The 17,822-nt window shown below is 42.4% G+C and overlaps 1 protein-coding gene across 1 annotated transcript in view; it reads left to right on the forward strand.

Moving 5' to 3' along the window:
- LHX5 (LIM homeobox 5) overlaps window positions 1-17,822 on the forward strand; it is a 54,199-nt gene that overhangs the window by 24,280 nt on the left and 12,097 nt on the right. The window contains exon 3 of the mRNA XM_073582559.1: window positions 5,089-5,366. Coding sequence (XP_073438660.1) covers window positions 5,089-5,366 — 278 coding nt within the window. The remainder of the gene's footprint in view (window positions 1-5,088; window positions 5,367-17,822) is intronic.

The raw sequence follows: 17,822 nt of genomic DNA on the forward strand, positions 1-17,822 counted from the left end.
CTCACGTGTGCCCGCACTTTTGCCCACGCCGACTATTACTCGCCTCCCGCTTCCCGACAAGTTTTCGTGTGACAGCGCCACCTGTAGGGGATTCGTGAGCCAGTGCTCAATTCAGCTCGAGTTACTGGCTGCACGGTTTCCTACAGAGCGGGCTAAGGTGGGCTTTATTGTGTCACTCTTGTCTGGCCGGGCATTACAGTGGGCTACACCGTTGTGGGAACGTGATGATCCAGTGGTTCAAGGTGCTGCTCAGTTCCTCGCGGCCCTGAAGCAGGTCTTTTTGGGACCACGGATCACTCACGATACCTCTCTCCTGCTAGTATCCCTAACACAGGGGTCACTCTCGGTCAGCCATTATGCCGTCCGGTTTCCGGACATTGGCGTCCGAATTAGAGTGGCTGGACAAAGCTTTAGTCCTGGTGTTTTGGAGAGGGTTAGCTGAGCACGTTAAAGACGCTCTAGCTACCAGAGAGGTTCCCGCAAGTCTGGAGGAATTGATTGCCGTTTCCACCCGCGTAGACCTCCGGTTTATGGAGCGCGGGCTGGAACGGGCACAATCCAGATGCAGGGTTCACTTGGCTCCCACATTCTCCGAGCCGCTGACATACCCCGCACAGGAGCTTTCGCTCTCTGAACCTATGGAGGTGTCTTGCACCGGCTCAAAGCCACGGCCGATGCGAAGCTCTGTACATAGCTATCAGTGCCGACAGTTTGGTCACCCAGCTAGCACGTGTCCACCGCGGGCGAAAAAAAACGTCCAGTAGCCATAGGTGGTGGGCAGTCCAATATGAAACCATTCTCACCCAAACCGGTATTCCAGGGCATCTTAGACAGTGGGTCCTCCACCTGGGAGGCAGAGGTTACCATGGATTCCCGGGGCCGAGGGGAACTTTATGTCTTCTACCTTCGCCCAGAAACACGCCATTCCCCTGGTACTATTACCACAGCCTATGACCATCAGGGTGGTTAACGGAGCACCGTTACCCTCTCAGGTGACCCATCAGACAGCTCTACTTGGGCTCTCTATCTCACCCTCTCATCATGAGACTCTGTCCCTGCTCGTCTTGCCAGAGGGCATCGATCAGGTGCTTCTCGGGGTTCCCTGGCTCCGTTGCCACTCTCCTCATATTGAGTGGGCGACAGGGAAGATACTCACCTGGAGCAAGGACTGTGAGGGGAGGTGTCTGAGGGGCAGTCCTCAGGTGGCCTCCACTGAAGTGCCTGCGGATCTCTCCGCGCTACCTAAACCCTACCACCAGTACGCGGACGTCTTCTCCAAAAAATCTGCGGAGACGCTCCCGCCGCACCGTCTATACGATTGCCCGATAGACCTCATGCCAGGCACAGAACCTCCTAGAGGCTGTGTGTATCCACTATCACTCCCCGAGACAGAAGCTATGTCACAGTATATCCAGGAGAACCTGGCTAGGGGTTTTATTAGAAAGTCGGTGTCGCCGGCTGGTGCAGGGTTCTTCTTTGTTCAGAAGAAGAGCGGAGAGTTACGTCCCTGCATTGACTACAGAGGTCTCAATGCCATAACTGTAAAAAATAAATACCCTCTTCCGTTGATCTCTGAACTGTTTGACAGGTTGCGAGGGGCCCGGATCATTACGAAACTAGATCTACGGGGGGCATACAACCTGATCCACATTCGCGAAGGAGACGAGTGGAAGACAGCCTTTAATACCAAGGATGGCCACTATGAATATCTGGTCATGCCCTTCGGCCTTTGTAATGCGCCTGCTGTCTTCCAGGATTTCGTCAACAACGTCTTCCGCGACATGCTCTCTACCTCGGTGGTGGTCTATCTGGATGACATTCTCATCTTTTCGCCAGATTTGGCCACTCACCGGAGAGACGTCTGCAGGATCTTCGACCGTCTACGGGCGAACTCCCTTTTCGCCAAGCTAGAAAAGTGCCAGTTTGAGCAGGAGTCCTTGCCGTTCCTGGGCTACATCATCTTGGCCCAGGGGTTGGCTATGGATCCGGCCAAACTGCAAGCGGTAATGGATTGGCAAGAACCCCATTCACTCAAAGCGGTGCAGCGCTTTTTAGGGTTCGTCAATTATTACCACCAGTTTATACCTTACTTTTCCACACTGGTTGCTCCTTTGGTTGCTCTCACAAAGAAAGGAGCTAACCCTAATGCTTGGACCGAACTGGTTTCCAAGGCCTTCTCGGCTATAAAATCTAATTTTGCTGGCGCTCCCATTTTACATCGTCCCGATGTGAACAAACCATTTATACTGGAGGTAGATGCCTCTTCTGTCGGTGCAGGAGCAGTCCTTTTCCAAAAGGATGCTCAAGGTCGGAAGCATCCCTGCTTCTTCTTCTCAAAGACCTTCGCACCGGCGGAGAAGAATTACTCCATCGGGGACAGGGAGCTGCTAGCCATGAAGTTGGCCTTTTCAGAGTGGAGACACCTCCTGGAGGGAGCTCGGTTTCCCTTCCAGGTCTATACGGACCATAAAAACCTGGTCTACCTACAGACGGTCCAACGCCTGAACTCTCGTCAGGCCAGGTGGTCGCTCTTCTTCTCCCGCTTCCGCTTCACCTTGCATTATCTATCAGGAGAGAAGAATGTCCGTGCAGATGTTCTCTCGCGCTCGGTGGTTTCGGCGGAGGAAGGGGAGGCTGAGCTGCGGTTAATCCTCCCGCCGGAGAGTTTTACGACCGTGGCTCCAGTGGCTCTCAAGTCAGTGCCACCAGGCAAGACCTTGGTGCCTCCTCAGCTACGGCCATAGGTTATCGCCTGGGCACATGCCTCCAGGGTGGGTGGTCATTTTGGTAATAAACGGACCACTGAACTCCTGGCAAGGTCATATTGGTGGCCACATATGGCTCGAGATGTTAAGGAATACGTGCAAGCATGCATCTCGTGTGCTCGGAACAAACCCTCTAGACAGAGGCCGGCGGGGCTGCTGTATCCCCTGCCAGTGGCGTATAGACCTTGGGAGATGGTTGGCATGGATTTCGTGGTTGGCCTGCCCAAGTCTGGTGGCAGTACGGTCATCTGGGTGGTCACCGACCATTTTTCCAAAATTGTGCATTTGGTGCCACTCGCACGGTTGCCGTCAGCTCGTGGTCTTGCCACTTTGTTCATCAAGCACGTATTCCGCCTACATGGCATGGCGGACAAAATCGTTAGTGATCGAGGTCCCCAGTTCGCATCTCGGTTTTGGAGGGAGCTCTGCAGCTTACTCAGCATCGCGCTAAATCTGTCCTCCGCTTACCATTCCGAGACGAACGGATTGGTCGAGAGAGCCAATCAGACCTTGGTCACCTACCTACGGCATTTTGTTTCTGCCAGGCAGGATGACTGGGCATCCTTGCTACCATGGGCCGAATTTGCCCTAAACAATGCGGTGGCGGATTCCACTGGTCATACGCCCTTTCTCCTAAACTACGGCCAACATCCACGCGTCCCTGTCCCGATGCCAGTGTCCTCCACTGACTCCAGGGTGGCAGACTGGGCAGTGGAGGCCCGGGACATTTGGGATCACACTCAGGATGCTATCTGTGCTTCTAAGGAAAGGATGAGGGCGTCCGTCGACACGCATCGGTGACCCGCTCCAAGCTTCTCCCCTGGCGACATGGTGTGGCTCTTCACCCGAAATATCAAACTGCGGGTCGAGTCCCCCAAGTTCACGTCGCGTTACATTGGACCTTTCAAGGTCCTCGAGCGAATTAGCTTGGTGGTCTATCGCCTGGCTCTTCCTCCACATTTAGCCATTTCGGACGTGTTTCATGTGTCCCTCCTCAAACCAGTTCACATGGCCCGGTTTTCTGAGTCATCGGCCGGGTCGTCAGACTTATCGTCTGACGAGTTTGAGGTTAATGCCATCGTAGGGCGCAGGTTTGTCCGTGGCAAAAAATTTTATTTAGTGCATTGGAAGGGTCATGAGCCCGAGGCTCGAACCTGGGAGCTGGTGGAAAACATCCACGCACCGCTCCTGATCGCGGCCTTTGAGCACAGTGAGGCGCCCTAGGAGGGGGGGTAATGTTAGGCGTCGGATTTCTGGCTCTGCACAGCAGGAATCCAGAGCCATACATACAGCGGTCTCTCATTCCACTCCGACCGCTCAGGGCCCTGCTCAGCAATCACGGTGAGCCAGGCGTGCCGCTCAGACTTGTTCTGTGAGCCTGGATGTTGCTGCCACCTCTGGTGCAGCAATGGTAGCGCAACCTGCTCAGCAGGGAACCGCTCCAGAAGCTAAGTCCTCGTGCCGTGCTACTGGGCATGCCCGCAACTTGACCTCTAACTGGAGAGCACAGGTCACGTGCCCAGGTCCTGCTTCGGATCTCATTGGTTCCTTCCAGGGTACTGGAAGGTCCCGGAAGCGCATGGCTATAAAAAGCCTGCATGGCGGCTCGGCCATGCGCTAGTGTGGCATATTATGCTGAGTGTGAATGGTGATGGATGCATGTTCTGGTGACTGACTTATTAAGAAACCCCTTCCCTCTGATAATACGAATGGTGACAGAGTGTTGGTTCTAGTCAGCGCCAGGTAGTGGCAGGCTATACGCCACTGTGCTCTCCGCACCTAGCACTAGCGTCTGACAGTGTCCGGCTCCTCCGGCACTGTCGTTGAGCGACTTCTGTTTACGTCGCGCTGCAGTCAGCAGCACCTCTTGGCGTTCACGGCTGCGACGCCACACGCTGGCTGGCCCTATGATGTGAACAGGCCCAGCGTTTATTTCTAAATTACTCTAGGGCGTCTCTGTGCCTTAAACAGAGCCGCTCCTAGCACCTCGGGTGACGCTAACCTGAACGCTGTACTCCTCCCTCTGGCGAATCTGCCATTATCCAGCAGCGGTCTTTACACCTACCGCACGGTGGACCCCGGGCGGCGAGCGCACCTCCTATTATTTATATTTGGTGCGTTCCACCGTCCCTAACACCAAGACAGGGAATCGTGGTTGGATGTACTTTTTTGAAGGCATTACTCAGAAACTCTACCATTGCTGGACTGTATTTGTTTTACTATCTAAAAGACTGAAACTCTGTGCCTGAATCCATTTAGACAGAATATTTTAGTTGTCTTCTAAACATACAGGTTGTATAACACTACGTTCTGTGTTTCTTAGTGTCATCTTGTACAGACAGAAGTTTATCTCCAGATCTTCAAGACCCAATACAGGATGAAAGTAAAGAGACAGATCATTCCACCTCTTCTGATAAAGAGACTGCCAACAATGAGAATGAGGAGCAGAACTCTGGTACCAAAAGAAGAGGACCTAGGACCACCATTAAAGCAAAGCAACTAGAGACCCTCAAGGCAGCATTTGCAGCCACTCCAAAACCAACAAGACACATTCGAGAACAGTTAGCACAGGAAACAGGACTCAACATGCGAGTGATTCAGGTAAATGACAGATATTATTTCCTTTACAATCTATACTTTCTTATTATTCTCCAGAGTATACGTTTATGGTGCAATATTATTATTCATACTTCTGTTCCTGTATTTGTTCTTGGAGTTTGGGAAAATGCATGAAAATTCTTTCAAGCAGAAAGTGATTAATGTCTATTACTTTAGATGCAGTTGAATAAAAAGCAGGTATAAAGGGATAAAAAGAACTCTCCACCTTATTTTTATGTAATTGATAATTGTTAAAAATTTACAAAAACAGTTGTTTGATTTGGTAGTTAAACAGTGTGTATGTTTTTGCCTTATCTACAATGGATCAATACTGAATGATGCATAAAGGGGTATTCCCATTTCCAAGTTCCTATTCCAATACGTAGAAGGTGTAATAATCATAATATTAGCAAATACCTTCAATTAGAAATATAGTATAGTTCTTCTGATTCGCAATGTCTTACCCATGTGCAAGGCATTGCAGTAGCTTAGGTATCCATGGTTACGACCATGAACAACTAACTGTCATTATATGAGTGGTTGTAACCATGGATACCTAAGCTACTGCAATGCTCTGCACATGGGGTAAGCAACATAGCGAATCAGAAGAGCTATACTACATTTTTAATGTAAAGTATTTGCTAATAATATTATTACATCTACTACATAATGTGATAGGATCTTGGAGATGGGACTATCCCTTTAAAATTTCTAACACCCTGATTACAGTGATGAACCCTTTACTGAGCTGCTTTCTGCAGTTTTGATAAAATCACTGTTATATCTGCTGCAGATCTAGCAGTTCTCTGAATGATGACCTCTGTATAACCCTACCAACACCACTGATTGGCATTTTTCTGTGTACACTGTTCATGGGCAGAAAGCTGCCAATCAGTGGTGGGTTATACAAAGCTAATGAATATCTAGGACTACATGGCATCAAGGTTACTAGTTCTTTAGTGATAAACTCCATTTTATCAAGACTGCAGCAAGCAGTCCAGTGTCACATTGCTGGTTTCTGGGCTTTTGGCACTACATCATACGACTCTCGGATTAGGTGGCAAAAACCTGGTGACAGATTCACTTAAAAGTGAAAATCAATTTGTCATGTTGTTTCTAGGTCTACCATTCTGTGCTGCCTATTTTATCAATGCATTTTTACATTGTAGCTCAATTTTTTGATACAGAGCTACAAATCCCCTGTTTGCACTTTGAGTTAAATGGTAAAATTCTGTCTGCCCGATTCCTCCACTAGGGGGGCCTTAAGCGCTTAGACTATCCAAAGAATTCATCATCTTAAAAAGAACCTTTTTTCTCTACAATTATGATAGGACATGGTTATTCCATTTGTAATATGTGTAACTTGCATTATAAAGGGTCTCTGTAATTTCAACAATATTTGCATTATCAGTGTTCAGGTGAATATAAGAAAATGGCCACGTGCACACATTCTGTATTTGGTGAGTTTTTTACCCCAGTATTTGTAAGACAAAACCTGGAGTGGGTGAGAAATGCAGAAGTTTTGCAAATATTTCTATTATGCTTTTCCTCTGACCGTTACACTCCTGGTGCTTACAAATACTGGAGTAAAAAACTCACCAAATACTCAGTTGTGTGCATGTGGCCAATATATGATATATCTTATCAAAGAAATCTGCTAATTTCTATTCTTAGGAGCCACTTCTTCCCTTCCTCACATCTCCAGAACTCACTATCCACTCTAAAAAAAAAATCCATTTTGGTTAGAACAAGACCAATGAGGTGCAAGGTCACACCTCCGGTTATAGTCTATGTAGAGGGGAGGGATGAGGAGAAGTTAGGAATGCTCAGCACAGTGTGACACACAAGACTTGTGCTGCAGCTTCAAGCAAATATTATACCTCAGCATAGCGCTGGATTCACAGCCACACAGCTCAGTACAGCTGTATAATGTCTTCCATGAGATGTTGCTGCTTGAGATCATGTGTTACACAGAGGCGTAAGAGCAAACAGCCCTCTGTTTTTGTATACTATGTATGGGAGACATCATAGAAGCTAGTTTCCTTCCAGTAGCTCAGATAGAACTGAAAATTATAGATCCTGCCGAGGCGAAAGCTGGTGCAAGATGAAGGATACAAGTCATATAGTGTCCAGAAGTTAAGTAATTCCTCGTGTAAACACAAATGACAGCTTATTTTGAAAAGTTACCTGAAATGACAGGTATGCATTAATGTTTGTTGTACAGATGGGTCCCAATTTCTGTAGACCACCAGTAGAGTATAATATGGCCAGTTACCAAAGATTTGCACAGATGAGTCACTGAAGACATGGCCATTGTGTAACATCAGGTGCCCTGGGGCAAAACTACATTGAGAAGAAAGAAACCAAAAGAAGACTTCCATTACAAATTTAACATTGATTCTATCTACCTTTGGGACATTTTTTTAAATTAGTGTTTAGGCCATGTGAGAAGGATTCTGCCATAATGAGCCCATGTCATATGTTCTTTTTACACCATTATGAAAATGACCTTTGAGGGGTTCACTAGAATTCTTACACCAGAGATAAGCAAATTATTGCCCTTTAGGACATTACAAACACTAACTTAGCACCTTAATGACCTACGATGTACATTTCCATCATAGGTCGATAACGAATGTATGAAACAGTCTCAGGAGCTGCAACTGCTCTATATCAAGCAGATGCTGTGCTGCACAACAGATTTATGCATTTCACTACAATGACTAGAGCTTTTTACAATCACTGTAGTTTAAGCCGCCATTTAGATCCTCCAGTAAAGTTCACAGGCTAAGATCCATAGAAGAACCGCAAATTACTATTGTAAGGTAGCGCCTATTGTTCATGTAGGGGAACACTCGCTTGGCAGAAGATAAACCAGGTGCGGCACAGGCTTTTCATATAAAACAGTCCATGCGGTTTATTAATCACGGCATAAACCATAGCAGCATGAAGAAACGAACACAGTCTTACAGCAGACCAAACGAATATTCACAATGGAGTGCCGCTCCCTTAGCCCTGTGTTCACACAGGCTGTGCTTTGTCCAGCAATCAGGCTCTACAGTCTCTCGGTTAATTCCCCCCAAGTACGGGGTTACCTCTTAGCTGCTTCTCAATCCTGACGCCCCTTCCCTTCTGGGGACTGGCCAGCACTCACAGGCTATTACACACAGACCACACACGGTCAGCGGTGTCCACATGTGCGCATCAGGAAGGTAGCACACCTCCTAGCACGTCGGCCTTCCGGGACCTTCCACACGGACCAATCAGATCCAGGCATTCACTCATGTGACCTACCCTGGTCACCTTATATTGTCCGTAGCCACACCCACAGCATCACATGGCTATGACCTCATTGCAGGTCCTTCACAACCACACACATAGGCTTTACTTCAGACACATGCCCCTGGGTGGGTTTGTAGGTGACTGGTCCCACCCATCTCACTAGCCACCTGGAAGCTCTCCCTAATACAGAGTAACAAACCCTCAGCAGAATATCTGCTGATTAATAGCGGTTCCAGCCTCCATCACAAGGCCACCCACCTTGTGATACATAACGGTCATTTACCATCCTTTCTCCATTACAATAATGGATATGCCTGAGTGCATGACCCATACAGCGCCCCCTAGCTGTCATAGCGGTCACTGCACCACACTATATACTGCAATACTGTGGTTTTGAAATATATAGTATAAGTGATCGAACAAATGTAGGTTCAAGTTCAACACGTGGACTGAAAAGTAAAGTAAAAATGTACAAAAAAAATGTTGTACAAGATATGAAAAAAATTAAAATTTGAATTAACCTATTCTCCCAATTAAAAATTACAAAATAAAAAAGTAACATAATTGGGGCCTCCGTTTTCTAAAAAGTCCAATCTAACAAAATATAAGGTTATTAAAATGTTACATTAGATGCTGAAAAGAAAAAAAGACGTGAAACTCCGAAATTGCAGTATTTGCAGTCACCTCATTTTCCTCCCCAAAAATATAATAAAAAGACATCAAAATGTATCTATACCAAAACAGTGTCAATAAAAGCTACAGATCAGCGCATAAAAAACAAGCCCTCATACAGTTCTATAGGAAAAAAGGAAAGTTTTCTGTCTTGCAAAATGAAGACACAAACACAGGTTTTTTGTTTTTTGTTTTTTTTTACAAATTTTGGCCTTTTTTCACCATTAAAATAACAAAAAATATGGAAGATTGGTATCACTAAAATCATATTGACCTGTAGACTCCTCTCCGCAGTTATTTTATCCAAAGAATTAACGCGTTGAAGACAAAAATCCCAAAAACAATGGCGGAATTGCTTTTTTTTTGGTTGTTTACAATTTCTCTTGGAATTTTATCTCTCGTTTTTCAGTAAATTATATGGTAAAATGAATGTTATCATTCAAACTATACCTCAGCCCACAAAAAACAAGCCCTCACACGTCTATGTTGATGGAAAAATAATTTAAAAAAAAAAAAGTTATGGCTCTTGGTGGAAGAGGTGGAAAGAATGGAAGTGAAAAAATGAACAATTCCTGGGTCGTTAAGGGGTTAAAGTGCATCCTATCCTTTTTTTTTATATTTTTTCAGCTGATCCAAGAACACTATAATGATTTCATGTCACAATAGAGAAAAATAATAGTCCCTCCTACAATGATTGGCCATTAACAGTCATAAGTGGTAATGAGTCCGTCGTAGTGCCCATTCATGACATACCGCTGCTTTATTATTGGCGACATCACACAGAGGCAATGCGATATGCTGCTAATATTCCCACTGGCAATGAATTTTCCTTAATATATACCACATGCTTGTGTAAGCCTTAATTGCCTCCAGGTAATATTGAACTATGGCCTATTCCGGCTCCAAGAAAAAGATAATTATACATATCCACATTTCATGGAAAAATGAATGGCCCGATTTATTACTGCATTTGCGCCTGTTTTTTACAAGTTTTTAGTGTTTTGCGCTTTTTTTGTTTGTGCTATATTCATCTTATTTGCTCCTTTTTCATGTGGTCATGTGTTTTTTGTTTTTTTTCCACTATGGGCAGAGTTTGAGGTTTCTAGATGTTTTCATAATGTGTGACTTTTCTAAAAGTTGAAAAACTTGGAACAAATGTACTCCAGTCCCCTTAAAGTAATTTTATGGGCGCATGAAACATTGGTACAATTTATGTGACATTGTTTGCACTAAAAAGTCACACAAAGATAAATAATTTTTTTTTTATTTTGCTCAAAATTCATGAACTGTGTGCGCTATGTTAATGAATTTGGAACAAACAGCACCAACGCATACCACAAGGCAAAAAATGAAAAGTGACCCATAAGAATAATCTCCCTAAATATTTCTCTGGAGTATAAACATGTGCCCTCTACAATGCAAAATATGAGGATTATTTTAAAGAAAAAATTTTTTTAGCAAACAAATGGATGAACATTTGACAGTACAATACTTTATTTATAGACAATGATCATATAGAAAATATACAAAAAACGGGGGATATAACATGATTATGTGAGACTTGTAAAAAAGACATATAGAGCCGGGGCTAGGAGGAGAAAATGAAAACCTCACATAAAGACCCACATAATAGGGACAATACACCGGGAAAAAAAGAGTTGCAGTTACATGTATATTACAAATAAAGCAGGACCTTTATGTTAATATAGTTGTCATTTATCATCTGATAGTTTTTAATGTAGTAGCATTCAGATAAAATTAGAAAAAAGCCCCTGATCCAACAATTAATATAAAAGTAGTCAAACAGCCATTGTCATTCATATGAGCAAACCCACCATTGTTTATAAAATTGGAACTATTGCTTGCCAATGTAGTTAGGCTTAATTGTTGTGAGCTCATTTTCGGGTTTGCCTCTGGCTTCTGGTGAGGGTTATGGAGCTGGCTGTGCTGACAGAGGAGTAGTGAGTTCTCTATCTGGACTCCCTCTGTTGGTGAAGGGAGGTAATGAAGCTGATCTAAATGGCAGAGACCGGCCACCTGAGGAAGAGGACTGCGATTGGACATCAGGAGTTTCTGATTGGATTTAAGGCAGCCGATTCCCTAGTTTCTTGCTGGTGATTTTTCCTGACTGTGGCTCCTGGTTTCCAGTTTGGTTCCTGCCTTCCTAAAGCTAAGTTTTCTCTGCTATTGTTCATATGAGTTTTTGTGTGGCTTACTTAGTTTTTGTGTTCAGCCAGCCCTGGCTGGGACTGGGCTGAATCCCCATTTTTGTCTGTGATCAGTTGATCTCTTTTGCTCTGTCTTCAGAATATACCTGAGTGCTGATATAGTGATTTGAAGTCTAGCAACTTCAGGGCCTTTTTCTATCAGACGTGTTGGACATTTTTTGGCAGGTTTTTTGCGTGATTGCAGACAGCAGCTTTTCTTTCCTGTCCTTTCTAGTTAGGGCCCCATCGTTTGCTCAGCCTATCTTTCTGCCTGTGTCTGTGTTTTCATCTTGTTTCACCGACAATACATGTTGGGGGCTGTCTATTGCTTTGGGGTCTGCTCTGGGGCAGTTTAGATTTTCCCTTTCTTTCTTTAGGCTTATTTAGTTCTCCGGCCGTGACGAGGCGTCTAGGACCACCGTAGGCATGCTCCACGGCTACTGCTAGTTGTTGTGGATAGGATCAGGGGTCTGCAATCCTCTAGTTACCAACCTCTCCAGTTTTCTGGGCTTAGCTTGCTTTTTGTTTTTTCCTCCTCGGTGACTCATTCATAACACTTAATCAAGTGACAAGATTTGCTCTCTAGATGATTAGATCCTAGATAGAGACATAAATATAATACTTTACCCCTTGGATGACGCTGTGGCGAAACGCGCATCGGGGATAGTTGCCAACAAGGTTGTACACTCTCTATATGCATTGTGCACTTTATTTTGTATACTGCTTCTCTCTGCGTGCCATTTATGACATAATAATATACTGGCATACATAGTAATGCAGGTTTGCCTCCTGAATTCTGTTTAGTGTGTATTTTAATCTACTCATTTATAGATACATTTGGCATATACTCAGCACTTAGTGTTCAGTGCATAATTTTGTCTTACAGGATAATCTCATTATACAACCTCTATATATGTCATCCATGTGCTTACACCTGCACATTTACTGTTTACACACTTATCCTGATAAGGGGTGGTGGATATAGTGTATGGTATTTTACACCATACACACACTGAAAGTTGTAGGTGTAGCAACTATACATAGGAAACACCTTTTATATTGATGCATGCCGGTGCAGGGAGGAGAGTGTTAATTTTAAAGGGAGATTTCCCAACAACACTGTTTGGGTTAATTAGATATATGGCATAAAGAATTTTGGTCTTTCTCCCTATGACAAACTTGTTTACACATGTGTATATTTACCTATGTTTGGTCATGTGGACTGATATCTCTTTTTAAGCTGTTTTCATGGCTATTATGCCTCAATAAATTTTAAAATTTTATGGCAAGGCTATTTTGTCTTTTTGGATATTGTTGGATGTTTTCTAGTGCCATTATTGGTAGGCTTAATATTTTGGATATTTTTAGAGACCTAAATATACCTGAGGCCATAAGTCCCATGTGTAGGAGGCAGATTGACACCGCAGCACCCTGCTCAGCTGCACCTCGACGCGCGTTTCGCCCTCTAGGCTTTGTCAGAGGCGTCTCATGACATAATCATGTTATTTACCCTATATTTGCTATATGATCATTGTCCATTAATAAAATATTGCACAGTCAAATGTTCATCCATGTGTTTGCTGGAAAAAAAATTTCTTTAAAATAATCCCCATATTTTTCATTGTAGAGGGGGCACATATATGTTCTCCAGAGAAATATTTAGGGAGATTATTCTTATGGGTTTTTTTTACGTTGAACACTTTTATATTGTTTTTACAGGAAGTGAGAGGTTCTTAATGAGAGGAAATTTCTCTTTTGGTTTTTTAAAAAATGAAAAGTTACTTAATAAAATCACAAATTATGCATCTTTTCTATTAATAATTTTTCAATAATTCTGAATTATGTAAGATAAAATACAGTAGAGCAAGGGAGGTATTAAAGAAAAAGCTAATTTGGGTATTTTATTATGTTATATGTAAGTTATTTGGTTTCTAAACCTATCTGATAATTTGGAACTTTGAATTATAATTTAACTCCTTTAATAAAGAAATCAGAGAACCTGACCGGTATTAAATTATTACTCAGAGCTACTGATTTTGTTTATTTATATTTTAGGCACATCCAGTAGGACATTAGACTTGGCTTTGTTCAGTTGACACATTAACTAGCAGATTTTTCCATATATAAAGAAATTAATTAAAAATTATCTAAAAATATTGACTACACAAAAATTTCCAAATGTTCTGTCAAGATCTCTAAATCTGAGACAACATTTATAAACTGCTTATCAAAAATTAGTATTATTTTATGACGTTTTTGTGCAATCAGCAGTAAAAAAAAATGCTAGTATGAGCACAGCCTCAAATACTAATAAAGTTATAAATCATTTTCAGAATCTTTATTTAAAGGGAAGGTTTAAATAAAGATATATAAAGATATATAAAGAAATATCTAAACAATAAAAAGAATATTAATAAACTAAACAAATGCCACAATCGTAATATTTTATCTTGTCTGGTTCCTGAACTCAGGTGTACATCTGGATGAAATGGCAGAGCTCGGTCTTTCTCTTTCTTAGTTACATTTTTTTGTGGGTCTTTGTATTTTTCTGTAGCTATTTTTTTTTTTCAAAGTTCAATACTTTTTTTTTCCAAGTCCCTGCCTATTATTTAGTTTGTAAAAAAGATTGGTGTTTTTTAATCCTCATTTCACCGGCAAAAGAGTAAGGTCCTTCCCTTGTCTCTCAGACGGGGGTCCCCATTCATCGCCCTGAAAGAGTTGTAATCCGTATCCTATAAGCCCTTTAGAGGGGCTTGTACAGGATATGATGCTTTTGATAAAGTGGTTTTCATGTTTGATGGTTTTCATGTTCCTTCTCTTGCGGCTTATCCCAGTAAGAATTCCTCCAAAGTTCTCAGTAATCCCTCATCTTAGGGGTGGGATGCCATGACAGAACCAAACTTAAGGGATGAGCTGTAGACCTGTGGTTTTAAAATGCCATCACCGTTTCACTACACTAAGTTTGTAATTACCTTGTCCTCTACAATGACATGTTGTGAAATTTCAGTGTTTTCCACAAGTCCTTAAGTAACGACGATCAGAAGATCAATGTTTTGCTCCTCTCTTCATCTTATAGAGTATTTATACTTTAACTTTATACGTTTTATTACCGGATGAGAAGCTCGTGACACTAGATCATGTTGTGCCCAAAATTATTTGATTATTATTTTTTATTTTCACTTTTATATTCTGTAGATTATCTAGTTTATGTTAAATACATTTCCAAAAACAAAAAATCATAGCAACCTGTTTTTGTAGCGTGTACCCTATAACACTAGCTCCTCATGTAAATATACTGCTCAAAAAAATAAAGGGAACACAAGCAGCCTGCTGCAAATGGAATATTGTTCCCTTTATTTTTTTGAGTAGTATATAAGCGGCTATTACTAATCTTTGTTGGCATAGCCCAAACATGGTGAGCAGCGCCACACAGATAGGATTTATGCTTTCATCTCAGGTCCCTGTCCCAATGGAGCTTGCTATCTAATTTTCATAGCACAGGCAAAAAAACACACAGGGGTCAATTTCATAGGAAGCCAATTAACCTGCAACTGTGGTTTTTAGATTGTGGGAGGTAACCAGAGTGTCTAGGAGAGACCCATGCAAATATGGGGTCATTCATTCACCCTGCATGCAGATGGTGCCTGATTCTGAATAAATGAGGACATCCCAGCAACGCAAGACGGTAATGCTAACCATTGTGTCAACATGCTGGAGGCAGATAAAAAATATTTACTACTTACCCAATATATGGTCAAAACTGTACTGCCTTTCCCTTTCACAGGGAACACGCATAGCGTTAAGTGGATGACACTTTGTTTTAGCACTTTAACGAAGATGCTGAACTCTCTCTGTATCTGACAATCTGTCTGGCAGTATTTTTTTTTACCAGACACAAAGTTGCATATATTTTGCTAAATGTTATATTACTAGAAGTTATTAACATAGTTAGATGTAAAGATTATTATGTGTTAATAACTTATGCACATACACTCTTTATTTTAATGTACGGTACTTCTGCACATTCACATCTTTGAAAAATAGATGCAACATGCATATTCATTCCTTCTAAGTGTTCTTCTCAAGAAGTACAGTACCCTCTTTTTACCAAATTTCTGTTGTTGCCCCTAGCTCGTGAAATATTTCTATTTTTCACCAGACCAGTAGTGAATAGATTACCTGTTCCAGGAAATAAAAATTTTTTCGATGATTTATCACAATTTTGTGGTTCTTCTTTGAACAACCACCAGGCAAAGACCTCTTTTCAGAACTTCATGGAGGTTAAACAGTAAAGACTACTTTATGGGATTTTTTTGTGAAAATGAGTAAGATATTTCACTACTTGTATGTCAAAATAGGACATCTGAAGACTCATTAAACATTAATTGTGTAATAATAGTGCATAACCTTTGCTCATCTCCAGTACAAGCTATGTTAATGAAACTTCCCCATCTCACCAGATCAGATGGGAAGTGCCTGAGTACTTTTATTGGACTAGGGCTAGTTTTGTTTTTTTTTATGTGATCATTCCTTTCCATCTTGGTAGGGCTTGTATATTGTGCTTTGAGGAAAATTGATACCACAGGATAAAAAACAAAAAGTATTTCCCTTCCTTGTTATGTTTATTTCACATGATGTAGCTTTGTTTCAGAGATTTCTAAAACTTAAAATCAGTTCCATTTATCAGAATCGGGTAATATGGACAACGATCCCAATGAGTTTTGAAAGCCCCTTTTAGATCCTTGGAACAGTCGCAGAAACTTCTAGAACAAATCTGCACAGAGTGATTCATGGAATCTCGCTATTTTCAGGTATCTGGCCATAGATAAGTCTATGTAATATACACCAACTAGGCGCTAAGATAACAATGACTCGCTGACATTCTACACCTGGCATAGTGTTTGTATTGCCTGAATGCCCCATACACATTAAGCTAACATCAGCCAAACCCACCAATATCGTCGGGTATGACCGACAATCTAATGTATATGGGACTCCTGATTCTCCTCCAATAGATGATACAGGAAGAATCCAATATGTCCAATTTTGAATTGCTGATCCTTTTTTCTCTGAGCGCTGCCACCAGAGATGTCTGACAACTTCTCTCTCATAGAAAACACAGGGGAGCCCATCAAACTCAGCGCTGATGTATATGGGAGAGACTTGCAGTATACAGTGGGTACGGAAAGTATTCAGATGCCTTTAAATTTTTCACTCTTTGTTTCATTGCAGCCATTTGGTAAATTTAAAAAAGTTAATTTTTTTTTTTCAAATTAATGTACACTCTGCACCCCATCTTGACTGAAAAAAAAAACAGAAATGTAGAAATTTTTGCAAATTTATTAAAAAAGAAAATCTGAAATATCACATGGTCATAAGTATTCAGACCCTTTGCACAGTATTGAGTAGAAGCACCCTTTTGAGCTAGTACAGCCATGAGTCTTCTTGGAAATGATGCAACAAGTTTTTCACATCTGGATTTGGGGATCCTCTGCCATTCTTCCTTGCAGAACCTCTCCAGTTCCGTCCGGTTGGATGGTGAACGTTGGTGGACAGTCATTTTCAGGTCTTGTTAGAAGGTGAACCTTTGGCCAAGTCTCAGGTCCAGAGCACTCTGGAAGAGGTTTTCATCCAGGATATCTCTGTACTTGGCCGCATTCATGTTTCCTTCAATTACAACCAGTCGTTCTGTCCCTGCAGCTGAAAAACACCCTCACAGCATGGTGCTGCCACCACCATGTTTCATTGTTGGGATTGTATTGGGCAGGTGATGAGTAATGCCTGGTTTTCTCCACACATACTGCTTAGAATTATCACCAAAATGTTCTATTTTTGCCTCATCAAACCAGTGAACCTTATTTTTCATAGTCTGGGAGTCTTTCATGTGTTTTAGCAAACTCTATGCCAGCTTTCATTTGTCTTGCACTGAGGTGAAGCTTCCGTCGGGCCACTCTGCCATAAAGACCTGAAGACCTGACTGGTTGGGGGCTGCAGTGATAGTTGACTTTGTGGAACTTTCTCCCACCTCCCTACTGCATCTGTGGAGCTCAGCAACAGTGATCTCAGAGTTCTTCTTTACCTCTCTCACCAAGGCTCTTCTCCCACGATTGCTCAGTTTGGCTGGACGGCCAGGTCTAGGAAGACTTCTAGCGGTCCAAAACTTCTTCCATTTAAGGATTATTGAGGCTACTGTGCTCTTAAGAACCTTGAGTACTGCAGAATTTCTTTTGTAACCTTAGCCATATGTGTGTCTTGCGACAATTCTGTCTCTGAGCTCCTTGGCCAGTTCCTTTGACCT

The sequence above is a fragment of the Dendrobates tinctorius genome, unplaced genomic scaffold (genome assembly GCF_039654945.1).
Source record: "Dendrobates tinctorius isolate UK_male_01 unplaced genomic scaffold, ASM3965494v1 ptg000073l, whole genome shotgun sequence".
Taxonomy (NCBI): Eukaryota; Metazoa; Chordata; class Amphibia; order Anura; family Dendrobatidae; genus Dendrobates; species Dendrobates tinctorius.